The sequence below is a fragment of the Pecten maximus genome, chromosome 14, assembly GCF_902652985.1.
Source record: "Pecten maximus chromosome 14, xPecMax1.1, whole genome shotgun sequence".
NCBI lineage: Eukaryota > Metazoa > Mollusca > Bivalvia > Pectinida > Pectinidae > Pecten > Pecten maximus.
Window position 1 is genome coordinate 36,181,154 of NC_047028.1, and position 20,296 is coordinate 36,201,449.

Here is a 20,296-nt window from a genome sequence, read left to right on the forward strand (position 1 = left end):
CTAAAAATTGTATTAGAAAGTTGTTCACACGGGTTTGGAAAACCTTTCATTGGGCGAGGAGGGGGAGGGGGGCCTGGGAGTGTCTCTGAATGTGTGATGTGTGTGTGGGGGGGGGGGGGGGCAACATATTGTGGTCGGGGCGCTGGATGGGGTACAGACACGAACTGGGGTTCAGACATCTTCAATGATAGAGGCCCGACCTCAGGACAAGGTTTACGAGAAAGGGATGGTTCAAATAATTAACTTCTCGTGGACGTAGGGATACAAAGCGATTTTATATGTTCACGGTGTTGACTGAAGTACAGGAACTTGGCTACGACTTGTGTAATTCAATATCTGAATGTGCTTTATTTACAAGGATCGGTAATTAAAACCAGAATGTGTCACTCAAGTGCTAAAGTGTGTTTTTTAAAGAATCGCTCAATCTACATGTATATGTACTTAAATTCGTGTTAATAGGTCGAACATGTAAGTCTATATTCTGACCATTTGAATTTAATTCCTCAAATTTATTAGATTATATTTCAAAATGAGCACATAGATATATATATACATTGTGGTATGTATATTTAAATATATGCCTTTAATACAAGATAGATACATATCTGTCTGTCAAAATGTCTGACGTCTGGTGGTGGGGACAGAGGAAATTCGGACTACACTACAGAGTTTGGATTTTTAATTTAAATACTTACCAGTTCCAACATGGCGAGTAATTCTTTGGGAGTTTCAACACAACACTGCTCCCCCTCCGGTTCATGTTTCCGAGTAAATTCATTCAACATTCGGTCCTCCTCGACGGAGGGACCCAGCCGAACATTATCACAAGGAATACACAGCTCCTCTCGTTCTAGAATCTTTGAAACAGTCTCCCCAACTTTCGGCTGATGAGTGTGATGTGCTACATCGTGGCTAAGCTTGACAAATAACACCGCCATGATTACAATCAAAATTAGAATCCCGGCAGCTACTACGACAAATAATCCATAAAGGTACTTCTTGAGACGAGCACATTCATCCTGAACAATTCTTATGTCAGTGTAACACTTTTCACCTGAAGATCTTGCCAGATTTAAATTATTTGGCTTTTTCCCATTTAAGAGATTTTCATTTGATTCTAAATCGCGATCGGAGTCCGACATCGTTTCGTTGTCGTGCATCTACACTAATGAAATTGAGCAGTAGTGTTTGTTTCTCTCGAGGAAATCAACAACCCCCGTGAAATCACACACGTCCGTGTAGCTGTCAGGTTGATGAAGCGAGTAAAATGCAACCCTCTCTACAGCTAGCGTGTTGACTTGGTAGCATATGTACACCAATCTACGCTATGCCAGTTTGAAAACTATACACCTCACTGAAATTAGAAATTAATAATCCCGTAAGTACATATCCCAACTGCCTCTCCGTCTAAGTCGAAGATTAAGAACTAATATGATTTACATGACCGTTACCGGTAGCATTATGTGCGTCCAACTCCGTAGGTTTATAGTGTGTGTGTGTATTCATGTGCTTGTGCTATATCGAACATGCAGCGTCATGTGGTTTTTACCGTTATCCAATCAGCGGGCTCGTAACACATGCCTTTGACATTACTGTGATCTTCATCAGCTTCTGTCAGAAATTATATAACCTTACCGATTAGCTGTTCTACTGATCAAAGAAGAAAGTTTTGGGTGTTATTATCACCATGCATTTAGATTGTGTTAGAAATTACTCTGGTCGTCGTTGTAAAATTATTATTAAAACTCTACATTTTGCAGGTTGAAACAGATGCTTTTAAAATCTCCATGATTCAATTAATGAAAGGTTTTTTTTTCAAACTATTTCGGTTTTAGCTGATATGATATATCTGTTTTGATAGTTACCATGAGTTTTCAACAACATTGATAATTTATTTTTAATCACACGTATTTGTTCGGACTTGTTAAAGTCGAAAGCCTGCTATCATTACAATGTTTTTTGTGTTAAAATTTCAAAGAGACTTTAAATTTAAAAACATTTCTTTTGTTAATTTCCTGTTAACGAGAAGTATAGTCACTGACGCTATTGCAAAGTTTTCTGGCGTAAGCTTCACAAGAAATTTATAAGTTCATATATCCCGTTAAAATATCAGTATAAATATATAAAATATATATTTATTATATACGCGATATTATCTTAGTTGACATTCACACGACAATTTTAAACAAATGTTTGAGTATCAAGAAATGTCGTCATGAATATGTTTCAGTTTTTTGTAGTTAAGCTGACTAATCTTTTGACAAGCCATCGGACGTTTCGATACACATTCATACGGGTGTTCTTTTCGCCAGTCGCTATACAGGTAAGCGCTAGGTACATAAATATATATGTACGACTGTATTGAGATTTAAAAGTCCACTATAGGATAGCCTATATATTACCATTATCATTTGTGTCTAGGTTTGTTAGCTTTATTTTACAGAAATATTAAAATCTATAACAATGAACTTTGTTATAAATAAAATAAAAATCGTTCTCAACAAAATATAAGAGAATTTTTATACCATTGTTTACTATTAAAAATTCCTGTAGTTTAACTTTTTATATTCTGTGTTTTATTAAGATTGAATATTCTAGATATAAGCTCACAATGGGTGTTTCTGGGTATAATAACAGAAATCAAAATACGTATATTACATATATTTAAATGAGACTTACGTGAGCCGTTTTGACCGGAGAAATGGACTCCCCTCCTCTCGTCTGGGTGGAGATTTATTTCACCTGAATGGTTGCTATTGGTAGATATCGATAACAAGGTTTGACCTCTCAAAGAAGCATGGTATAAATAAGGACTGAATAATATACACGTAACTATATTCCGGAGATTACGAATCCCCTGACTCCATCTTAGAAAACTTCTAAGCTGGCCGAAGTGTTTTTTGTTTTGGGATTTATCTTACGCCACAGAGAAAACGTATTTTTTAATCAATTCATTATTTAGTAATTTGTATTGAAAGCAATGCAACTAATGCAGAATAAACGAGCATTGAGAAATAAATAATAACTTCATTTATAGCCCGAACCCCCACCCCCACCCCCACCTCCACCCCCACCCGCGTCCTTGCCTCTTCTTCTTCTCCCCTCCCTTCCTTCCTTTCTCGCCGTCCCACTCTTCCTTTCCCCTTTAACCCTTCCCAGCGTCCTTGCTTCTCCTTCTCTTCTCTCTTCTCCCATCATTCTTTCTCTCCTCACCCGCCCTCTCCATCCATGCCTCACCCTCTCTTCCCCCCTTTCTCCCTCGTCTCATTCCTCCCCCCCCCCCCCCCCCCCCCCGCGTCCTTATTTCTTCCATGCCTTCCTTCCTTTCTCACTGTCATATTCTTCCTCTACCCTCTCCTTCCCCTCCCTCCCTTTACCCCCCCCCCCCCCCCCCGCCACGTCCTTACTTCTTCCATCCCTTCCATCCTTTCTCACCGTCCCATTCTTCTTTCCCCCCCTCCCTTTATTCCCCCCCCCCCCCCCCCCCCCGACGTACACGTGACATGAGTTACACAGACAATAGTTTAAAGAACATGTATAACAATAGTTATTGTTATCTACACCCTTTGACAGAGAACGTACGCGTTACCTGGGGAAAGGTATGCGTCAGGTATATACATGCACATGTATATTTTACATATAAGTAACAGCAGACCAGGTATGGATCTACAGGTACATAGATACATCTTTTACGTATGACACACCTATATTATACCTATAGTCTCACGCGCGTGTGAGAGAATACTTCGGATTATATTAGAAACATTGTATTTATTGCATACAAATGTCACCTGATGGAGACGACACACTTTCCGAGTTAAATTTACATAGCATAGGTCACAGAAAGACCAGGATGATTTTTCAGTACTGTTTTACGCGAACCATTTCGCCGAACCTAATATCTTGAGAAACAAAATTTATTACAACAGAGAAATTTTGTCTTCTTTTTTTATTTTTTTTTTTCATTTTGATCTATCTCAGATGTCGCACGAGACTTTGAAATCATGATAGACGGGGTGAAAGTGTCCATGGTAAGGCCATTTTTCAGGCTGCAAAATGTAATAATGACGAAATATTGCCTGTCACACTACGTCAGACTCGTCGGGAAAAATAATTTCTAAAATATAGCCCAATATGTTATTCCTAAGTGCTTCGTATCCGTCTTCCTAATTTCAAAATATTGAATGTCTTTTTTTTTATAAAGAAAACCAAAAAAAAAAACGTTTTTGTCTTTGGGAGTTTCAATCTAGTAAATAAAAGGCGTTAATGATATAATTCCTTAAAGTCACATCGCTGTACAAATGGTTTATATCGTAAAACATACTGTACACAGTTCTCCAACGCTTTATATCATACATGTGCTGTTTATTATCACATGACTGTACACCGCTTTATATCATACTGTTTATTATCACACTACTTTACACCGGTTTATATCATTCTGTTTATCATCACACTACTTTACACCGCTTTATATCATATTGTTTATTATCACATGACTGCACACCGCTTTATATCATACTGTTTATTATCACAATACTGTTCACCGCTTTATATCATTCTGTTTATTATCATAATACTGTACACCGCTTAATATTATTCTGTTTATTATCACACTACTTTACACCGGTTTATATCATTCTGTTTATTATCACACTACTTTACACCGCTTTATATCATATTGTTTATTATCACATGACTGCACACCGCTTTATATCATACTGTTTATTATCACAATACTGTACACCGCTTTATATCATACTGTTTATTATCACAATACTGTACACCGCTTTATATCATTCTGTTTATTATCACAATACTGTACACCGCTTAATATTATTCTGTTTATTATCACAATACTGTACACCGCTTTATATCATACTGTTTATTATTACATGACTGTACACCGCTTTTTATCATACTGTTTATTATAACACTACTGTACACCGCTTTATATCATACTGTTTATTATCACACTACTATACACCGCTTTATATCATACTGTTTATTATCACATGACTGTACACCTCTGTATACCATACTGTTTATTATCTCACTACTTTACACCGTTTTATATCATTCTGTTTATTATCACATTACTGTACACCGCTTTATATCATTCTCTTTATTATCACACTTCTTTACACCTCTTTATATAATGCTGTCTATAATCACATTACTGAGAAATTCTACAATTCTTACCGAATAAGCTCCACTGGTAAATTACTCCGCTGATAAATTTAATAACTGTACTCACTTACATGTAAGTAGTGTCTCTGTATAGTTGTAATGGCCACATACTGGAACTGTATCCAAGTGTAGGTAAGTGAGCACAGATAAGCTGTTATCCTTGAATGGGACAATGAAACAGAAATACTATACTTTATAAATCACCCTGAGTTTAATCTATTACGTGTAAACTGTGCATGTTAATCTCTGGCGGGTGTATAACACTGCTGTGTAAAGAGTATCCTTTTATCGACATGCTGAGCAAACACTCCCACTGTTAAATTTATCGATCGTATTTTTTAAAGTGCATTTCAGAATTGTAAGTTCTGAAGTATATGAATGACAAGACAAAGAACAGTGCAGATCTACCGAAGGATTTTACTTTCTTACTAATATCGTTATAGGGATTATAATCCCGTGTGTACATTTTGACGTGATATAAACCGTGAATTGACTAATGTGTGAAGTTTAACGTGATATTAACCGATAATTGACTAATGTGTGAAGTTTAAACGTGATATAAATCGTGAATTGTCTAATATGTAAAGTTTAATGTGATATAAACCGAAAATTGACTAATATGTAAAGTTTAACGTGATATAAACCGTGAATTGTCCAATATGTCAAGTTTAACATGATATCAAACATGTTACTCTCTTGTATGAAAATTGACTGACATTTAACGTAAATTTACCTTCTTGTGTAAAGGTTTTTGTGTGACATTAACCGTGTATTTTTGTGTAAAGGTTTTTGTGACATTAACCGGGTACTTTTGTGTTAAGGTTTTTGTGACATTAACCGGGTACTATTGTGTAAATGTTTTTGTGACATTAACCGGGTACTCTTGTGTAAAAGTTTTTTTTGACATTAACCGGGTACTCTTGTGTTAAGGTTTTTGTGTGACATTAACCGTGTATTTTTGTGTAAAGGTTTTTGTGACATTAACCGGGTACTTTTGTGTTAAGGTTTTTGTGACATTAACCGGGTACTATTGTGTAAATGTTTTTGTGACATTAACCGGGTACTCTTGTGTAAAAGTTTTTGTGACATTAACCGGGTACTCTTGTGTAAATGTTTTTGTGTGACATTAACCGTGTATTTTTGTGTAAAGGTTTTTGTGACATTAACCGGGTACTTTTGTGTAAAGGTTTTTGTGACATTAACCGGGTACTATTGTGTAAATGTTTTTGTGACATTAACCGGGTACTCTTGTGTAAAAGTTTTTGTGACATTAACCGGGTACTCTTGTGTTAAGGTTTTTGTGACATTAACCGGGTACTCTTGTGTTAAGGTTTTTGTGACATTAACCGGGTACTATTGTGTAAATGTTGTCATGAAATCAAACGTGTACTCTTATGTCAAGATTTATGTGACATTAACCGGGTACTCTTCTGTAAAGGTTTTTGTGACATTAACCGGGTACTCTTCTGTAAAGGTTTTTGTGACATTAACCGGGTACTTTTGTGTAAAGGTTTGTTTGACATTAACCGGGTACTCTTGTGTAAAGGTATTTATGACATTAACCGGGTACTTTTGTGTGAAAGTTATGATGACATTAACCGTATACTCTTGCGTAAAGGTTTTTGTGACTACTGTACATCGCTTTATATCACACTGTTTATCATCACACTACTGTATACCGCTATATATCACACTGTTTATTATCTCACTACTTTACACCGCTTTATATCATCCTGTTTATTATCACATTACTGTACACCGCTTTATGTCATACTGTTTATATCACACTACTGTACACCGCTTTATATCATACTGTTTATTATCACACTACTGTACACCGCTTTATATCATACTGTTTATTATCACACTACTGTACACCGCTTTATATCATACTGTTTATTATCTCACTACTTTACACCGCTTTATATCATCCTGTTTATTATCACATTACTGTACACCAGACAAATTAATTATCTTGTGAAAGTTTGATCTTAATGTCGATACTCTCCTTGCAAATGTACACTAACAACAAAAATGACAACGACCATGTTGGTCAAGTCAATGTTTAGCTCCAGACACGAAACCACTGTAATCATGAAATCATTTTAAACGCGAGTGTGACCTGGATTGTCGTTGTACGTGTAATTGACATCAGAATACCAATCTGTTGAGTTAAGACAGTTAACTCAGGAGTGAATGTATTATATTTAAAATATACAAAAGGGTACAAGAAAATGGTGCTAATGCCAGAACTGACGAAGACCTTCACAGACAGCATAACGGTCGATAAGTTCTCATCAGAGAGTTCATGAAGCATAGTCTGAATGTTCAGTGTGATCAACATTGACCTCGTGAATCACTTTATACAATCTACTAATTGCCTGTAAAAATCCATTTCAAAGTAGCCTTGACAGCATCGTGGTGCGGTTTATGGCGATCTTAAAATGAACGCTGGTTTCACTTCCGGTAGTCTGAGAGCTCGGGAACGGTTCCTTGATTTTACACGCCGACATTAATGTTATATTCAGATCGAGGTTCTCGCTGGCGGTAAACAGGACATCAGTCATCATATCACGCATAGCAACTGTCGGCGAAAGGCGTAATAATCCCTTCGCCGGAAGTAGTTCTAAAAGAAAACGGAAGTGGGTTTTCGCGACATATTGATTTCCGTTAGTTTATTTAAGCTAATAGGCACGAGAAGTCAATATCACGTAGAAAGCCCTTCAGATAAATGTAAAACTCTTTTGTGATTATTTGATCAGGAGCAAAACCCGGCATGTATAATATGAAACTGTATCACTCCACGCGGTTCGTCAAACCGGAAACGTAGTCCTACTAACCGGAAGTACATTTTGAGGTGCAAACAAGACTGGTTATCACACCCGTAATACTGAATGGCAACATCTTTACAATTATCATCCTTAAATCAGCATTAGTTGATAAATCCATACCGTTGCTTACATGATCGATAGCGAGGCTGAAATAGAGAATAATGTTGATATCAGTATACTGAACACTGTATCTCGATTTCAAAAGCACATCAAATAAAAAAAAAGTTATATTACACAAAACATTGACATGCCATCAAGATAACATTTGTCCTGCTGTGCATCGCCGTTTTCTCAATAAATGTCAGCATCGGTAAAATGTTTGTTGCAAACAGGGCGTTGCTCAAAGGTAACCGCTAGGAAATGATATAGTTACAATTCAGGCCACGATAGAAATAAGCAAATGTCACTAATAGTTACTTCAGATCATAAGTAAATAAAGGATCGTACACATTACCGCCTGATCGATAAAAAAGTGTCATTTCTCAATGATAGCATGCATTCATGTAGCATTTCATTTATTTGAAACGTAACACGTGCAAATACAATGATGAAAAATCATAGGTCTAACAGTAAATGTTTTTTTCAATTATTTTCATTATCGTGATATTTCCTAACGTTAGAACTAATGAAATATTGTTTGTTAATATCATGAAACAGTTAATACATTGTATTTTTTGTGTAATCCTAATTTTAAGGTATCTATTTTTAGCGATTTTAATCTATCATTGAAAGTCCTGGCCGTTAAAAATACAATATTTTGAGAAAAAAAAAAGAAAGAAAAAACTCGAATTGATGAACCCTTGTTATGACGTACAGATCCAAAGATGGCATGTCATAGATCGAGTGTTGTTCCTCTGTCTGTGAAAGATATTATCATCCTTTAATTGGCCTATTTCTCAGATTGGCTTCAAACGTTTGATAAAACAAACAAAAACAGCAAAACAAAAACAATTACTTCACCTTTGACACTTTGCAGGGTTTATGGCTTTGAAATATACATTTTATTGTCATCTGTAGATGCAAACTAAATGTGGTGTATTCATCTAAGAACGACCATCAAACTTAATGCTGAGCTTGTTTGTTGGTAGTTTATTCGTTTGTTTGTATTTGTGTTTGTTAGTATGTTTTCTTGTTTGTGTGTATGCTTGTTTGTATACATTGTATTTATTTTTAATATATATATGATTATAATTAATATTGCCTTTTTTTCTTGTTTTTATGTTTCTTTGCTTGTCTGTTCATGTTGCTTGTGCGGGGATTAACGACCTCGTCACGATCAGAACAATAATAGAAAAAACAGACACAGAAAAGAAACAACAGACAGAAAAAAGATGGTAGAGACATTTAGATTTTATATTCATATGTAAAAACATCTGATTCAAACATGCCGTTGTCAAGGCCAACGGAGATCATTTTTCATTTTATCGTTTCCTTTAAATGTCACATACCAGGCACGGTGATATTATATTGGTTCAGTTTCCTTGTGACCTTTTCTAGTATTGAACATTCAATTTAATTCATTTTATTGACTTTAAGCTTTACAGCTTATCAGTACATATAACATATATACAATGCAATAAATTGGCCGTCACAGCAATATAGCACTGAAGTATCAATATCTATAGAGAATCGACAAATCTGTGAACAAGTTTAGACTTTATATCATTTTTTTCCCTTAATTGTGTGGCATCATATACATACTTACATAACATTATTAAATCTTCAAAGTTTGTTGTACTAAATAATTGCATCATCTTAAATACTGATGGGTTTTTCCAGTAATAAGTCTTTATGCATCTTGATCTTAAAGCTTGAAAATTTAGACAAATAAGAGGAAAGTGATATTCATCTTCTTTGCCACCAAAGTGGCAAACTTTACACAAACGTTCATTTCTTACAGTATTTTGATATCGACCAGTTTCAATGTACAGAGTATGTGCTGAGAGACGCATTCTACTAAATGAAATTATATTGCGTTTTGTTATATATTTATATAATAGTGTTGTATTGATTTTTCATCTACTAAATATCTATACAAATTACATTTTGAGGAATTCTCCAATAATTTAAACAGAATCATCAGGTATTTTATTGTGATAACTACAACATCTCTGACCTAGGTTTATTGTGCCTTTCTGTTCCTTTTTTTTTTTTTTTTTTGTATGTAGTGAAGTGTGAATGCTTTGTCTTTACTCGTGTATTCTGTATATGTCATGTTTTGTAAAAAAAAAAAAAATTGAAAATGAATAAAAATGAATTTTAAAAAAAACATATATTGTGAAAACTCCGGTTCCTCTTCGGACAGAACCCATTGGACTTCATTACATGAACGCCAAATTAACTCATTCATCCCTGAAGTCTCAAAATGAACTATTCCAATGTTTGAATAGGAAGAGTTCAAATGTGTCTTTAGGGGTGAATGAGTTAAAAGGCCAGTACAGAGACAATTGAGACGTGAAGAAGAAAGAATCTTGATTCAAAAAGATGAGACAAGGATTCAAACTCATTAACTTATTTCGGATCCTTAAATGTGGACAACTTGAACAGTGGCTAAGCCTACATACAGGAACTACCATCCCACCACATGATTATCCCGGATCGAATTCCACTAATCCTTGTCAAAACTGGAGTTCGTGTTCGTCCGTAGAAGGCGTAGTGGTTCGCGTGAAATTGTTTCGTTTGTCGCATTGCCACTAATTGTAATTGCTACAAATATCTTTTATTAATAAATTAATTTTGAAACTGGCAGTGATAGGAGAAACTACCCCCATACAATCGGTCTACTTAGCAATCACGTATGAAATTTAACCAGTACTGAAAAAGCTCCAGCTAAAACCATAACGAGATTATTCACTGGTATACAGTGCATTATCAAACCTTTTTGGATAAATAACATTGAGAAATATTCTAATCCGTGTGCAAAATTTAGTAATGGGGTTGTATCGCACCTTCGAAATCCAAGGGTTTCGGTCTCGATTTAAATATCACCTTATACATGTATTATGGTATGTATCGTACCACGTGGTGATGTATGACAAGTGGTAGGAATTACAGATTAATGTAACAGGTAACGCCCTCATAACTCGCAGGGAGGAGGTAGCATCACGCGCTACATGGGGAAAGGGTGATCACGTGCTATCTATATACTGCAGGACTGCACAGTTAATAGAGAGACTATTGCCACACACAACAAATAGCAAAACATGGCCACCAACAACAAATACTGCGATAGCAAAACATGAGCTATATCAGTTGTAAGGTCTTAATTTTGGATGAAAAGCAGCTCTCGCGAGATTCCCGTTGCACAGAAATGGCTCGAGCTTTAATCCACGTGACGATACGGAGTCTATTTCGTAATTTCTTTGCACTCCCGAATGAAAAATTCCCGTTGATCACGATATTACCAGCGGTCGTTAGCTCTCAGAACGAGATAGCGGGCCACACCGAAAGATAGAGCTATCGTTAAAACGCATCCTTTTTGTGTGAAGATGTCGGCTTGCTGGTAATTAGGAATTAGAAATGGACGATAATAGCGTCAGGACTTTGACGATGAATAACAGAAGCGGCAACACCAGGAAACGTGAGAGACATAACATTGGATCTGGTGCAAATCAAACCGAACTAAGGGTCGACCAATACCGATACTCCGGACATTAATGCTACATGACTGTATGCGTGGTTTTAGATATTTATTTGATTGGTTTATTTACCGTAACATTGACACATCTAGAGGAGTAGTTTTTGAAACCGTACACTGTGGAGGTTGATGTCTTCTTTTGTTTTAAAATCGCAAAATGCAAACAAAGGTAATATTTCAAAGCCACCTTTTTGTAAAAAGTGCCTCATTTTGACTTCTAACGTTTCATAAAAGAAAACTGAAAATTTTTCATCCACATGTACATGAGTGTATACCGATATGTTAAATACGTAATGTATACCGATATGTATAATACGTAATAATGACGTAATATCAGACGCGAATATGATTACGTCACCAGAGGCGTTATAAGTATAAAAAGGTAGCTCAATATCGTGTAATAAAGCGGATTAGTGATACATGTACATGTATGTATGTAACACCCAGTCTAATACGTACGCCATGCTGGCAGTTCTTATCTGTCTACTTTATCAAAGTCTTGATCCCTCGGTCGGGTTTGGCGCTCTGTGAGTATAAAGGAAATCATCCGCTTCATGGGGAGGTATAATGTCGACACTGTGTTCATGCAATCAACAATTTTCTTCGTTTGATGGATCGTTCAATTTCTATGTTTGACTTATCTAAATTACTACATTTAAATAAATGTTGCCACTTTTGTTTACCTTTGAGATTAGCATGTAAAAGTTCATATGTCCGCTAGATCCATTGTCCAGTCAACAGTCAATGTCATTAGGGGTAGCTTTGTAGCAGCTGGTGGCTACCTAGGTAAACAACATTAGGGAGACGCGAAGTATACTATCACGTTCAATTGGGATAAAGTGTCTTGTCGAAGGACACATAAGGTCCACGACAACATTGGACAGCACGTGATACCAGTTTCCATGGGAACCATGAGATGAATTGGGACACGCGTGAACGTGCGGCAAAGAATGGGTGCCGCACGGACGGACACATAACAGAAGCTGAGAACTGACCACGCAGCCATTTTTATTGTCTATCAACTACATCCTCATTTACTCGCTCTTTAGAGCAGTAGAACATTCATTCTCGCTGAGTCAATGTGTGTGTATCCAAAACACCAAAGATACAACGCCACAGTACGAACGAAACGTTATGCAGTAAACCAATCACCTCTTCCCAAAACGTATGACCACTGGTTCTTAGGACTCGGTGTCGGATAGGATGCGTGTTCCTCCTTCCCGCAACAGTAGGACAGTTACTTCCAAGGACTCGGTTTTGGATTCGGTACGGGTCCTTGCTTCCCGCAACGTATGGTCAGTGGTTCCTCGGACCCGGTGTTAGAGTCGGACTTTGGCGTTGTTACCAGCCCTGTAACCGATTGGAGGAGTCCATAGACCTAGACCTGCGACAATCTGGATCTATTGGCACTCTTTCTGGTCAGATCTGCCCTGCATAATGGACATGTTATTTTCTCTCTAAAAATGGAATTTGTCCAAATATTCCTCACATACCACACATAGACAATTGATACATTTCGGAAAGTTAACGAATAAAAGTCCCGCATTTGTCTGAACATATCACAAGTAGTCCATTATCAAAATGGATTCTTTCAGTACCATCTTCAGATATCAAAGGTATTGTTAGCCCTGAGTTTCCTCTGGCCCTGATACCATGTCTGGTCCTCTGGCCCTGATACCATGTCTGGTCCTCTGGCTCTGATACCATGTCTGGTCCTCTGGCCCTCACACCATGTCTGGTCCTCTGGCCCTCACACCATGTCTGGTCCTCTGGCCCTGATACCATGTCTGGTCCTCTGGTCCTCACAACATGTCTGGTCCTCTGGCCCTGATACCATGTCTGGTCCTCTGGCCCTGACACCATGTCTGGTCCTCTGGCCCTGACACCATGTCTGGTCCTCTGGTCCTGATACCATGTCTGGTCCTCTGGTCCTGATACCATGTCTGGTCCTCTGGCCCTGACACCATGTCTGGTCCTCTGGCCCTGACACCATGTCTGGTCCTCTGGCCCTCACACCATGTCTGGTCCTCTGGTCCTGATACCATGTCTGGTCCTCTGGCCCTCACACCATGTCTGGTCCTCTGGCCCTGATACCATGTCTGGTCCTCTGGCCCTGATACCATGTCTGGTCCTCTGGCCCTGACACCATGTCTGGTCCTCTGGTCCTGACACCATGTCTGGTCCTCTGGCCCTGACACCATGTCTGGTCCTCTGGCCCTGACACCATGTCTGGTCCTCTGGCCCTGATACCATGTCTGGTCCTCTGGCCCTGACACCATGTCTGGTCCTCTGGTCCTGACACCATGTCTGGTCCTCTGGCCCTGACACCATGTCTGGTCCTCTGGCCCTGACACCAGGTCTGGTCCTCTGGCCCTGACACCACGTCTGGTCCTCTGGTCCTGAGACCACGTCTGGTCCTCTGGCTCTGACACCATGTCTGGTCCTCTGGTCCTGATACCATGTCTGGTCCTCTGGTCCTGACACCATGTCTGGTCCTCTGGTCCTGACACCATGTCTGGTCCTCTGGTCCTGATACCATGTCTGGTCCTCTGGCCCTGATACCATGTCTGGTCCTCTGGCCCTGACACCATGTCTGGTCCTCTGGCCCTGACACCATGTCTGGTCCTCTGGCCCTGACACCATGTCTGGTCCTCTGGTCCTGATACCATGTCTGGTCCTCTGGTCCTGACACCATGTCTGGTCCTCTGGCCCTGACACCATCTCTGGTCCTCTGGTCCTGACACCATGTCTGGTCCTCTGGTCCTGATACCATGTCTGGTCCTCTGGTCCTGACACCATGTCTGGTCCTCTGGCCCTCACACCATGTCTGGTCCTCTGGCCCTGATACCATGTCTGGTCCTCTGGCCCTGACACCATGTCTGGTCCTCTGGCCCTGACACCATGTCTGGTCCTCTGGCCCTGATACCATGTCTGGTCCTCTGGCCCTGATACCATGTCTGGTCCTCTGGTCCTGACACCTGACCATGTCTGGTCCTCTGGCCCTCACACCATGTCTGGTCCTCTGGTCCTGATACCATGTCTGGTCCTCTGGCCCTGATACCATGTCTGGTCCTCTGGTCCTGACACCTGACCATGTCTGGTCCTCTGGCCCTGACACCATGTCTGGTCCTCTGGTCCTGATACCATGTCTGGTCCTCTGGTCCTGATACCATGTCTGGTCCTCTGGTCCTGACACCATGTCTGGTCCTCTGGCCCTCACACCATGTCTGGTCCTCTGGCCCTCACACCTGACCATATCTGATCCTCTGGCCCTGATACCATATCTGGTGTAGGCAGTCATGGTGTCAGGGCCAGAGGAAACTCGGACTAATGTATCGTTTGAAGTAAAACCAGAGTAAGTACTAGATATCTTACAGACAGTTCCTACTTGATAACCCTACACGTTGAATCCGACATTCTCCTGCATTTCCCGTCCACGACGCAGCTTAAGTATCTACTTGATGTTGTCTGGATTTTACACATTGGTGACAAGTTATGATTTGCAAAATAATATGCACATACATGTCGTATCAAGTTATTACGTGTTAGCAATGAAATAAATCATGTGATATTTAAGAGGACGTTTTCTATTACACCTAAAAGCGAACGAAGATCAGACACCAAATATGATATAGACTATAGGTACTGTAACTAGGATAATATACCCAAATATGGTATAGACTATTGGTGCTGTAACCAGGATTAGATATCCAAATATGGTATAGACTATAGTTACTGTTACCAGGACTGTATACCCAAATCAAATATGGTATAGACTATAGGTACTGTTACTAGGATTAGATACCCAAATATGGTATAGACTATAGGTACTGTAACCATGATTAGACACCCAAATATAGTATAGACTATAGGTACTGTAACCAGAATTACATACCTTAATATGGTATAGACTATAGGTACTGTAACAAGGATTAGATACCCAAATATGGTATAGAATATAGGTTCTGTAACCAGGAGTATATACCCAAATATGGTATAGAATATAGGTTATGTAACCAGAATTAGATATCCAAATATGGTATAGACTATAGAAACTGTAACCAGTATTAGATATCCAAATATGGTATAGACTATAGCTACTGTAACCCGGATTAGATACCCAAATATGGTCATTAGATTTTCCTACTGAAGTTCATTCATTTCGATGTCCTACCTATCCCTATATACGTCGATAAATGAAGCAAATCACATTTTTTTGTTGTTGACGTAAAAGCTATAGCCGCAAACAATCATTTATGTAAATTACCATTTCTTAGTCATTGTTTCAGGGGAAATACATAAATGATGACTATGCTGTATAAATTAGATTCTGTCTTACGGCAGTTTATTTGCATTGTATAAACTAATGTACCCACTGTTTAAACATATGTATTCAAAAAAGGTTGAATACGATTACAATCATGTACTAGTGGCACGTGTGGCACGTATTTCGTCTGTCTCTCCATCCATATCGGAAGCCTGCAGTTACTGTAATATAGCTACATGTATTTCATATATACAATTACCACTTGTATTTTTACCAGGTAAAGGAAGTTTAAAAAGTCGTAAGATAGATTCAGCGAGTATGATCAATGTATTCAGCTTCACCAGATATTGGTTTTTTTTTCGCGCTTTTAATCACTTTTAGGAAATAAATTTCCATCGAGCATGACGGACAGGGGGTTTCGGAGAGCCTAAAAAAATAATATTCTGTCATAATCTGAAACATTTACCCCCCCCCCCCCCCCCCCCCCCCCCCCCCGTACTTTCCCTGTTCCCACCCAACATTAGCTTTTTCATAAAATACATCACAGTACCATTTCCCCGAACATTAGACGGAGAATTCCATGACCATCCCAAATCCAATCTGTGTGGCATCTTTTTGGAATCCAAATTACATGTACGGACGTAGCTATCCATCTCTCCGCTTAGCTTCGCTTCTAAAAATACAAAACAAAGTACTGATGAGCGGAGAGGAATGGTACTAAGGCAGGGAATCCAGTCTATCGCGGGCATTGGTGATGAAGTGACGTCATAATTAAAACAAATTAATGACGTCATTTCCAATCGTCTCTCTGGGACGTAACCCGCAATGACGTACATGTTGTGTCCCAACTACAGAAAATTAAAACAAAAAACAAACAAACAAACAAACAAGCTAAACTTTATATTTTTGATGCAATTTTGACAGATACGGCATGCAATTGAAAACACACTATGCTTAAATTTGCATGTACATGTAGTATACTTCTTATTCTCTTCAATTAGATGTTACCGAATATATAATGACGAAAATCTGAGAAATCGATCTCAAACATTACAGGTTATATAAACATTCTATTAATGCAAAACCATGCATGTCAGAAAATCAGGATTGTGGAAATTGAAAAAAAAAAATCATCTTAAGTGTACCTGATTTACAACCCAGCGATAAAAGCTAAGTGTTCGTAAACGCTTTTAATATTTGTTAATAGTTTATTCAGACAGACGATGTGTAGGATAGCACACGTTATGCAGCTTGTTTAATTAGAGGGCTGGAAATGGAGATCTACAAAATATGTAAATTTCAAATTGAAATGTATTCCTTTGAACATGCCAGGACACTGTAGTCATATCATAGGGATAAGTACATGTGTGTTTTATACTTCAGTAACACGCTTGTGTTCGGACTCCTTTTTATCAGAAAAATGACAAAAAAAGTACAGTAAGCTGATGCATCAAATATAAACAGATAAACACTGATACATGTAATATAATGAATTTAATAGCTAATGTACATTTCCTAGTTGTATATATTTATTTTTATTTATTTCTATTTTTTTTATTCAAGTCTTAATTGTTTGCATACTGACATATTCGGAAACATTCGGACATAACCGGTGGCACTCGGAAATACTCGGAAATACTCGGGCACAACCGGTGACAATCGGACATATTCGTAAACACTCGGTCGGTACTCGGAGCATTAGGAAATACTGTGAATCACTCGCACATACTCGGAAACACATGCGAATACTTTGCTACTCTTAAGACCTTATCGGAGACATATACAGATATACTTAGGGACTCCCGCGGATACTCGGATACATTCGGCCATACTCGGAGACACTCGCACTTTGTATATACACGGAAATACTGAGAGACACCCGGACTTACTCCGAGACACCATGTTACACCAGGGGGGTCGTGACATAACAGGAAACTACACTCCGCCATTTTACCGGATGTGATTTTCACAGAGCCAGATAAGGCACCGGAAAGTATTGTTTCCTTATATCAGAACCTTCAAAAACAAGTGTCAGGTAGTCGAGAACGACCTTTTTCATATCTGGTTTGCTTATACAGTGAAATATAACACAAATACCAGACAGTCGTGATACGTGGCCATGTTTGTCATACAGGTATCTCACCTGTACTGGAACAACATCCGGGCATCTACAACATAAACATTGATCGATCGTTCCAAGCATGATTAAAAAAAGAAAAGAAAAGCTAAAAACACCATTATCAACTCGTTTTTATGATCTATTGACTTTTTATTTCCCCATATCTTTGTTTTCCTTCATTGACAAGTCTGCCTCAAATAGCTATCTGATGCATGTGTTCAGCCATTCGGAAAATCTCTGCGTTGTACACAAGCTAGATAAGAGTTCGTAACACCTCTGACAAAGGACCGTGAAATTGCCATAAACTATATAGAGATAGCTGTCATAGAAACAGGTCTGGTTTATTAATTGTTAAAATGTGCTCAATAAAGATATCGAGCCCGTATGTAACGTCGAGAAATTATCGCTGGCATGGGAAGATGATAAAACGCATTAGCGTGGCGTCCTGATAGGGGTAATGACAGACTGTCTTGCATTTAAAAAACCTGAGTTTTCAATTCTTGGAAGAATTTGTTGTGACTTTTAAAAGTCGATAGGAACAGTGTCGCCCCCTATCGTCATAGCTGTATACTAATCTCCCTCATTTTAAACTTGTTATTGTTTTCTTGCCTATTGTCTAATGTACAAGTTATTTTGCCTACCTGTATAAAGGTGAACGCAACAAATAGAACAGATATTCAACGATATTCATATGAAAAATTTACATCCGGTTTTCAGAATTAATTTAAAAAAAAAAATCAAAAAAACTTACCCTTGTTTTAACTGTCAGATTGCGAGGAAATGTAGATCTCGTGCGATTAATCTTATTTCTAAAATATTTTTGGCGGTTTACATTTTATAGAAATCACATGATCGGACATATGCATTCCATCAGTTAAAGCTAGCATCGCGCGCAGCGACTAAGCCATATCGCGTTGTTGCTGGTTTTTTTTTCCAAATATTTTACAGACTACAGTGAAAATGTTGATTTAATACATTTATTAAACTCGATTGCTGGCTCCAAGCTGCTTCGATATGATTCCGATTTTTGTGTGTGATGAATAGTGTGTGCTTTGGTCTTGCTAGGTCTGTCACATCGATCAATGGGAACACAGAAGCCGCCATGACAATCGTCGTTTATCAAAGATCCGGGAAAAATGGTCCGCTGAACCAACAAGTCGGAATACTCTCTCCTACTAATGGGTGGCGGTGTTCCGTTAGAAATCCGCGAGGATGACAAAGAGATACAAACTTCTCAATCAATACAGCAGATACAGAAACGGAAATATGGAAATATCGATTAATATTTTTTCTTGCTTTGGTAAATGACTCGCACGAGGATGTAATCAGTTTCATGTGGTAAGCTGTATTGTAATTAATTGTTATCCGAGTGTAATCATTTTATATCTCAGATACAAATGTAGTAAAGTACATGTTTACTTAAAGATTTTTTTTCCTTACGATTGTTTGCTCTGGAGGAAACAAGAAGGTGCCTCTTAAATAAATAAATAAATAAATAAATATGTAAATAAATGAATAAAAAAAACCTTATGTAGACTATAAACGGCCATTTCCTGTATACAGCGGATAAAAGCAGCAATAAAAATAGTAAACAAAACCGTCATTCTAACTCAAAGCTATAAAATAAATGCGAAATATAAACAAAACATAATTCATACTATACGAAGACATCTTAAATAAACCATCATAAATCATGTGTTTCGAAAATGTATGATCCTTCACCTTTATTTCGATAACATCCGCCATGAAATTAAAGTAAGGTTCAAGCTATGTCATGTTCTCAAGATGTGAATCGGGGTAGCTGTACCTAGACATTTCAACAAGCATCGAACCCTCAAATAGCCCCCATACGGCAGTGATTATTGAGTTACAAGTGTAATTATCCGAATTGAAACCAAGAACGTATTTACATGTAGCTGATTGTTTACTCAACTGGATCAAATTGGTTGCTATATAATTTTATCAGTTTAAAAACTTTGGTAATACATCCGAATTCATCAGCCACCAATATCAAATGGTTAACATTTTTGGTTTACACTCATGCAAAGTGATACAATTTTACATTTATGTAAGTTTCGTTCATTCGTTTATTTGCCGAGTTTTTCGCACCATGAGCATCAAGAATCATTTTCAGTTTAGGTCTCATTGTAGTAGATAGTGGCTACCACACCGTGACAAAAACATGCAGGGGAGAGCATCGATTCCTATCAAGAGCGATTTGGTAAGCATTTTCCCAAGAACACAAAAATGAC

At 38.1% G+C, this 20,296-nt stretch overlaps 1 protein-coding gene across 1 annotated transcript in view; it reads right to left on the minus strand.

Annotated features, from left to right (window-relative positions):
• Positions 1-1,486, minus strand: part of LOC117342387 (tumor necrosis factor ligand superfamily member 10-like) — a 47,822-nt gene extending 46,336 nt beyond the window's left edge. Inside the window, exon 1 of the mRNA XM_033904541.1 lies at positions 696-1,486. Within this exon, the coding sequence (XP_033760432.1) occupies positions 696-1,160 (465 nt within the window). The 5' untranslated portion in view covers positions 1,161-1,486. The remainder of the gene's footprint in view (positions 1-695) is intronic.
• Positions 1,487-20,296: the final 18,810 nt, after the last annotated feature.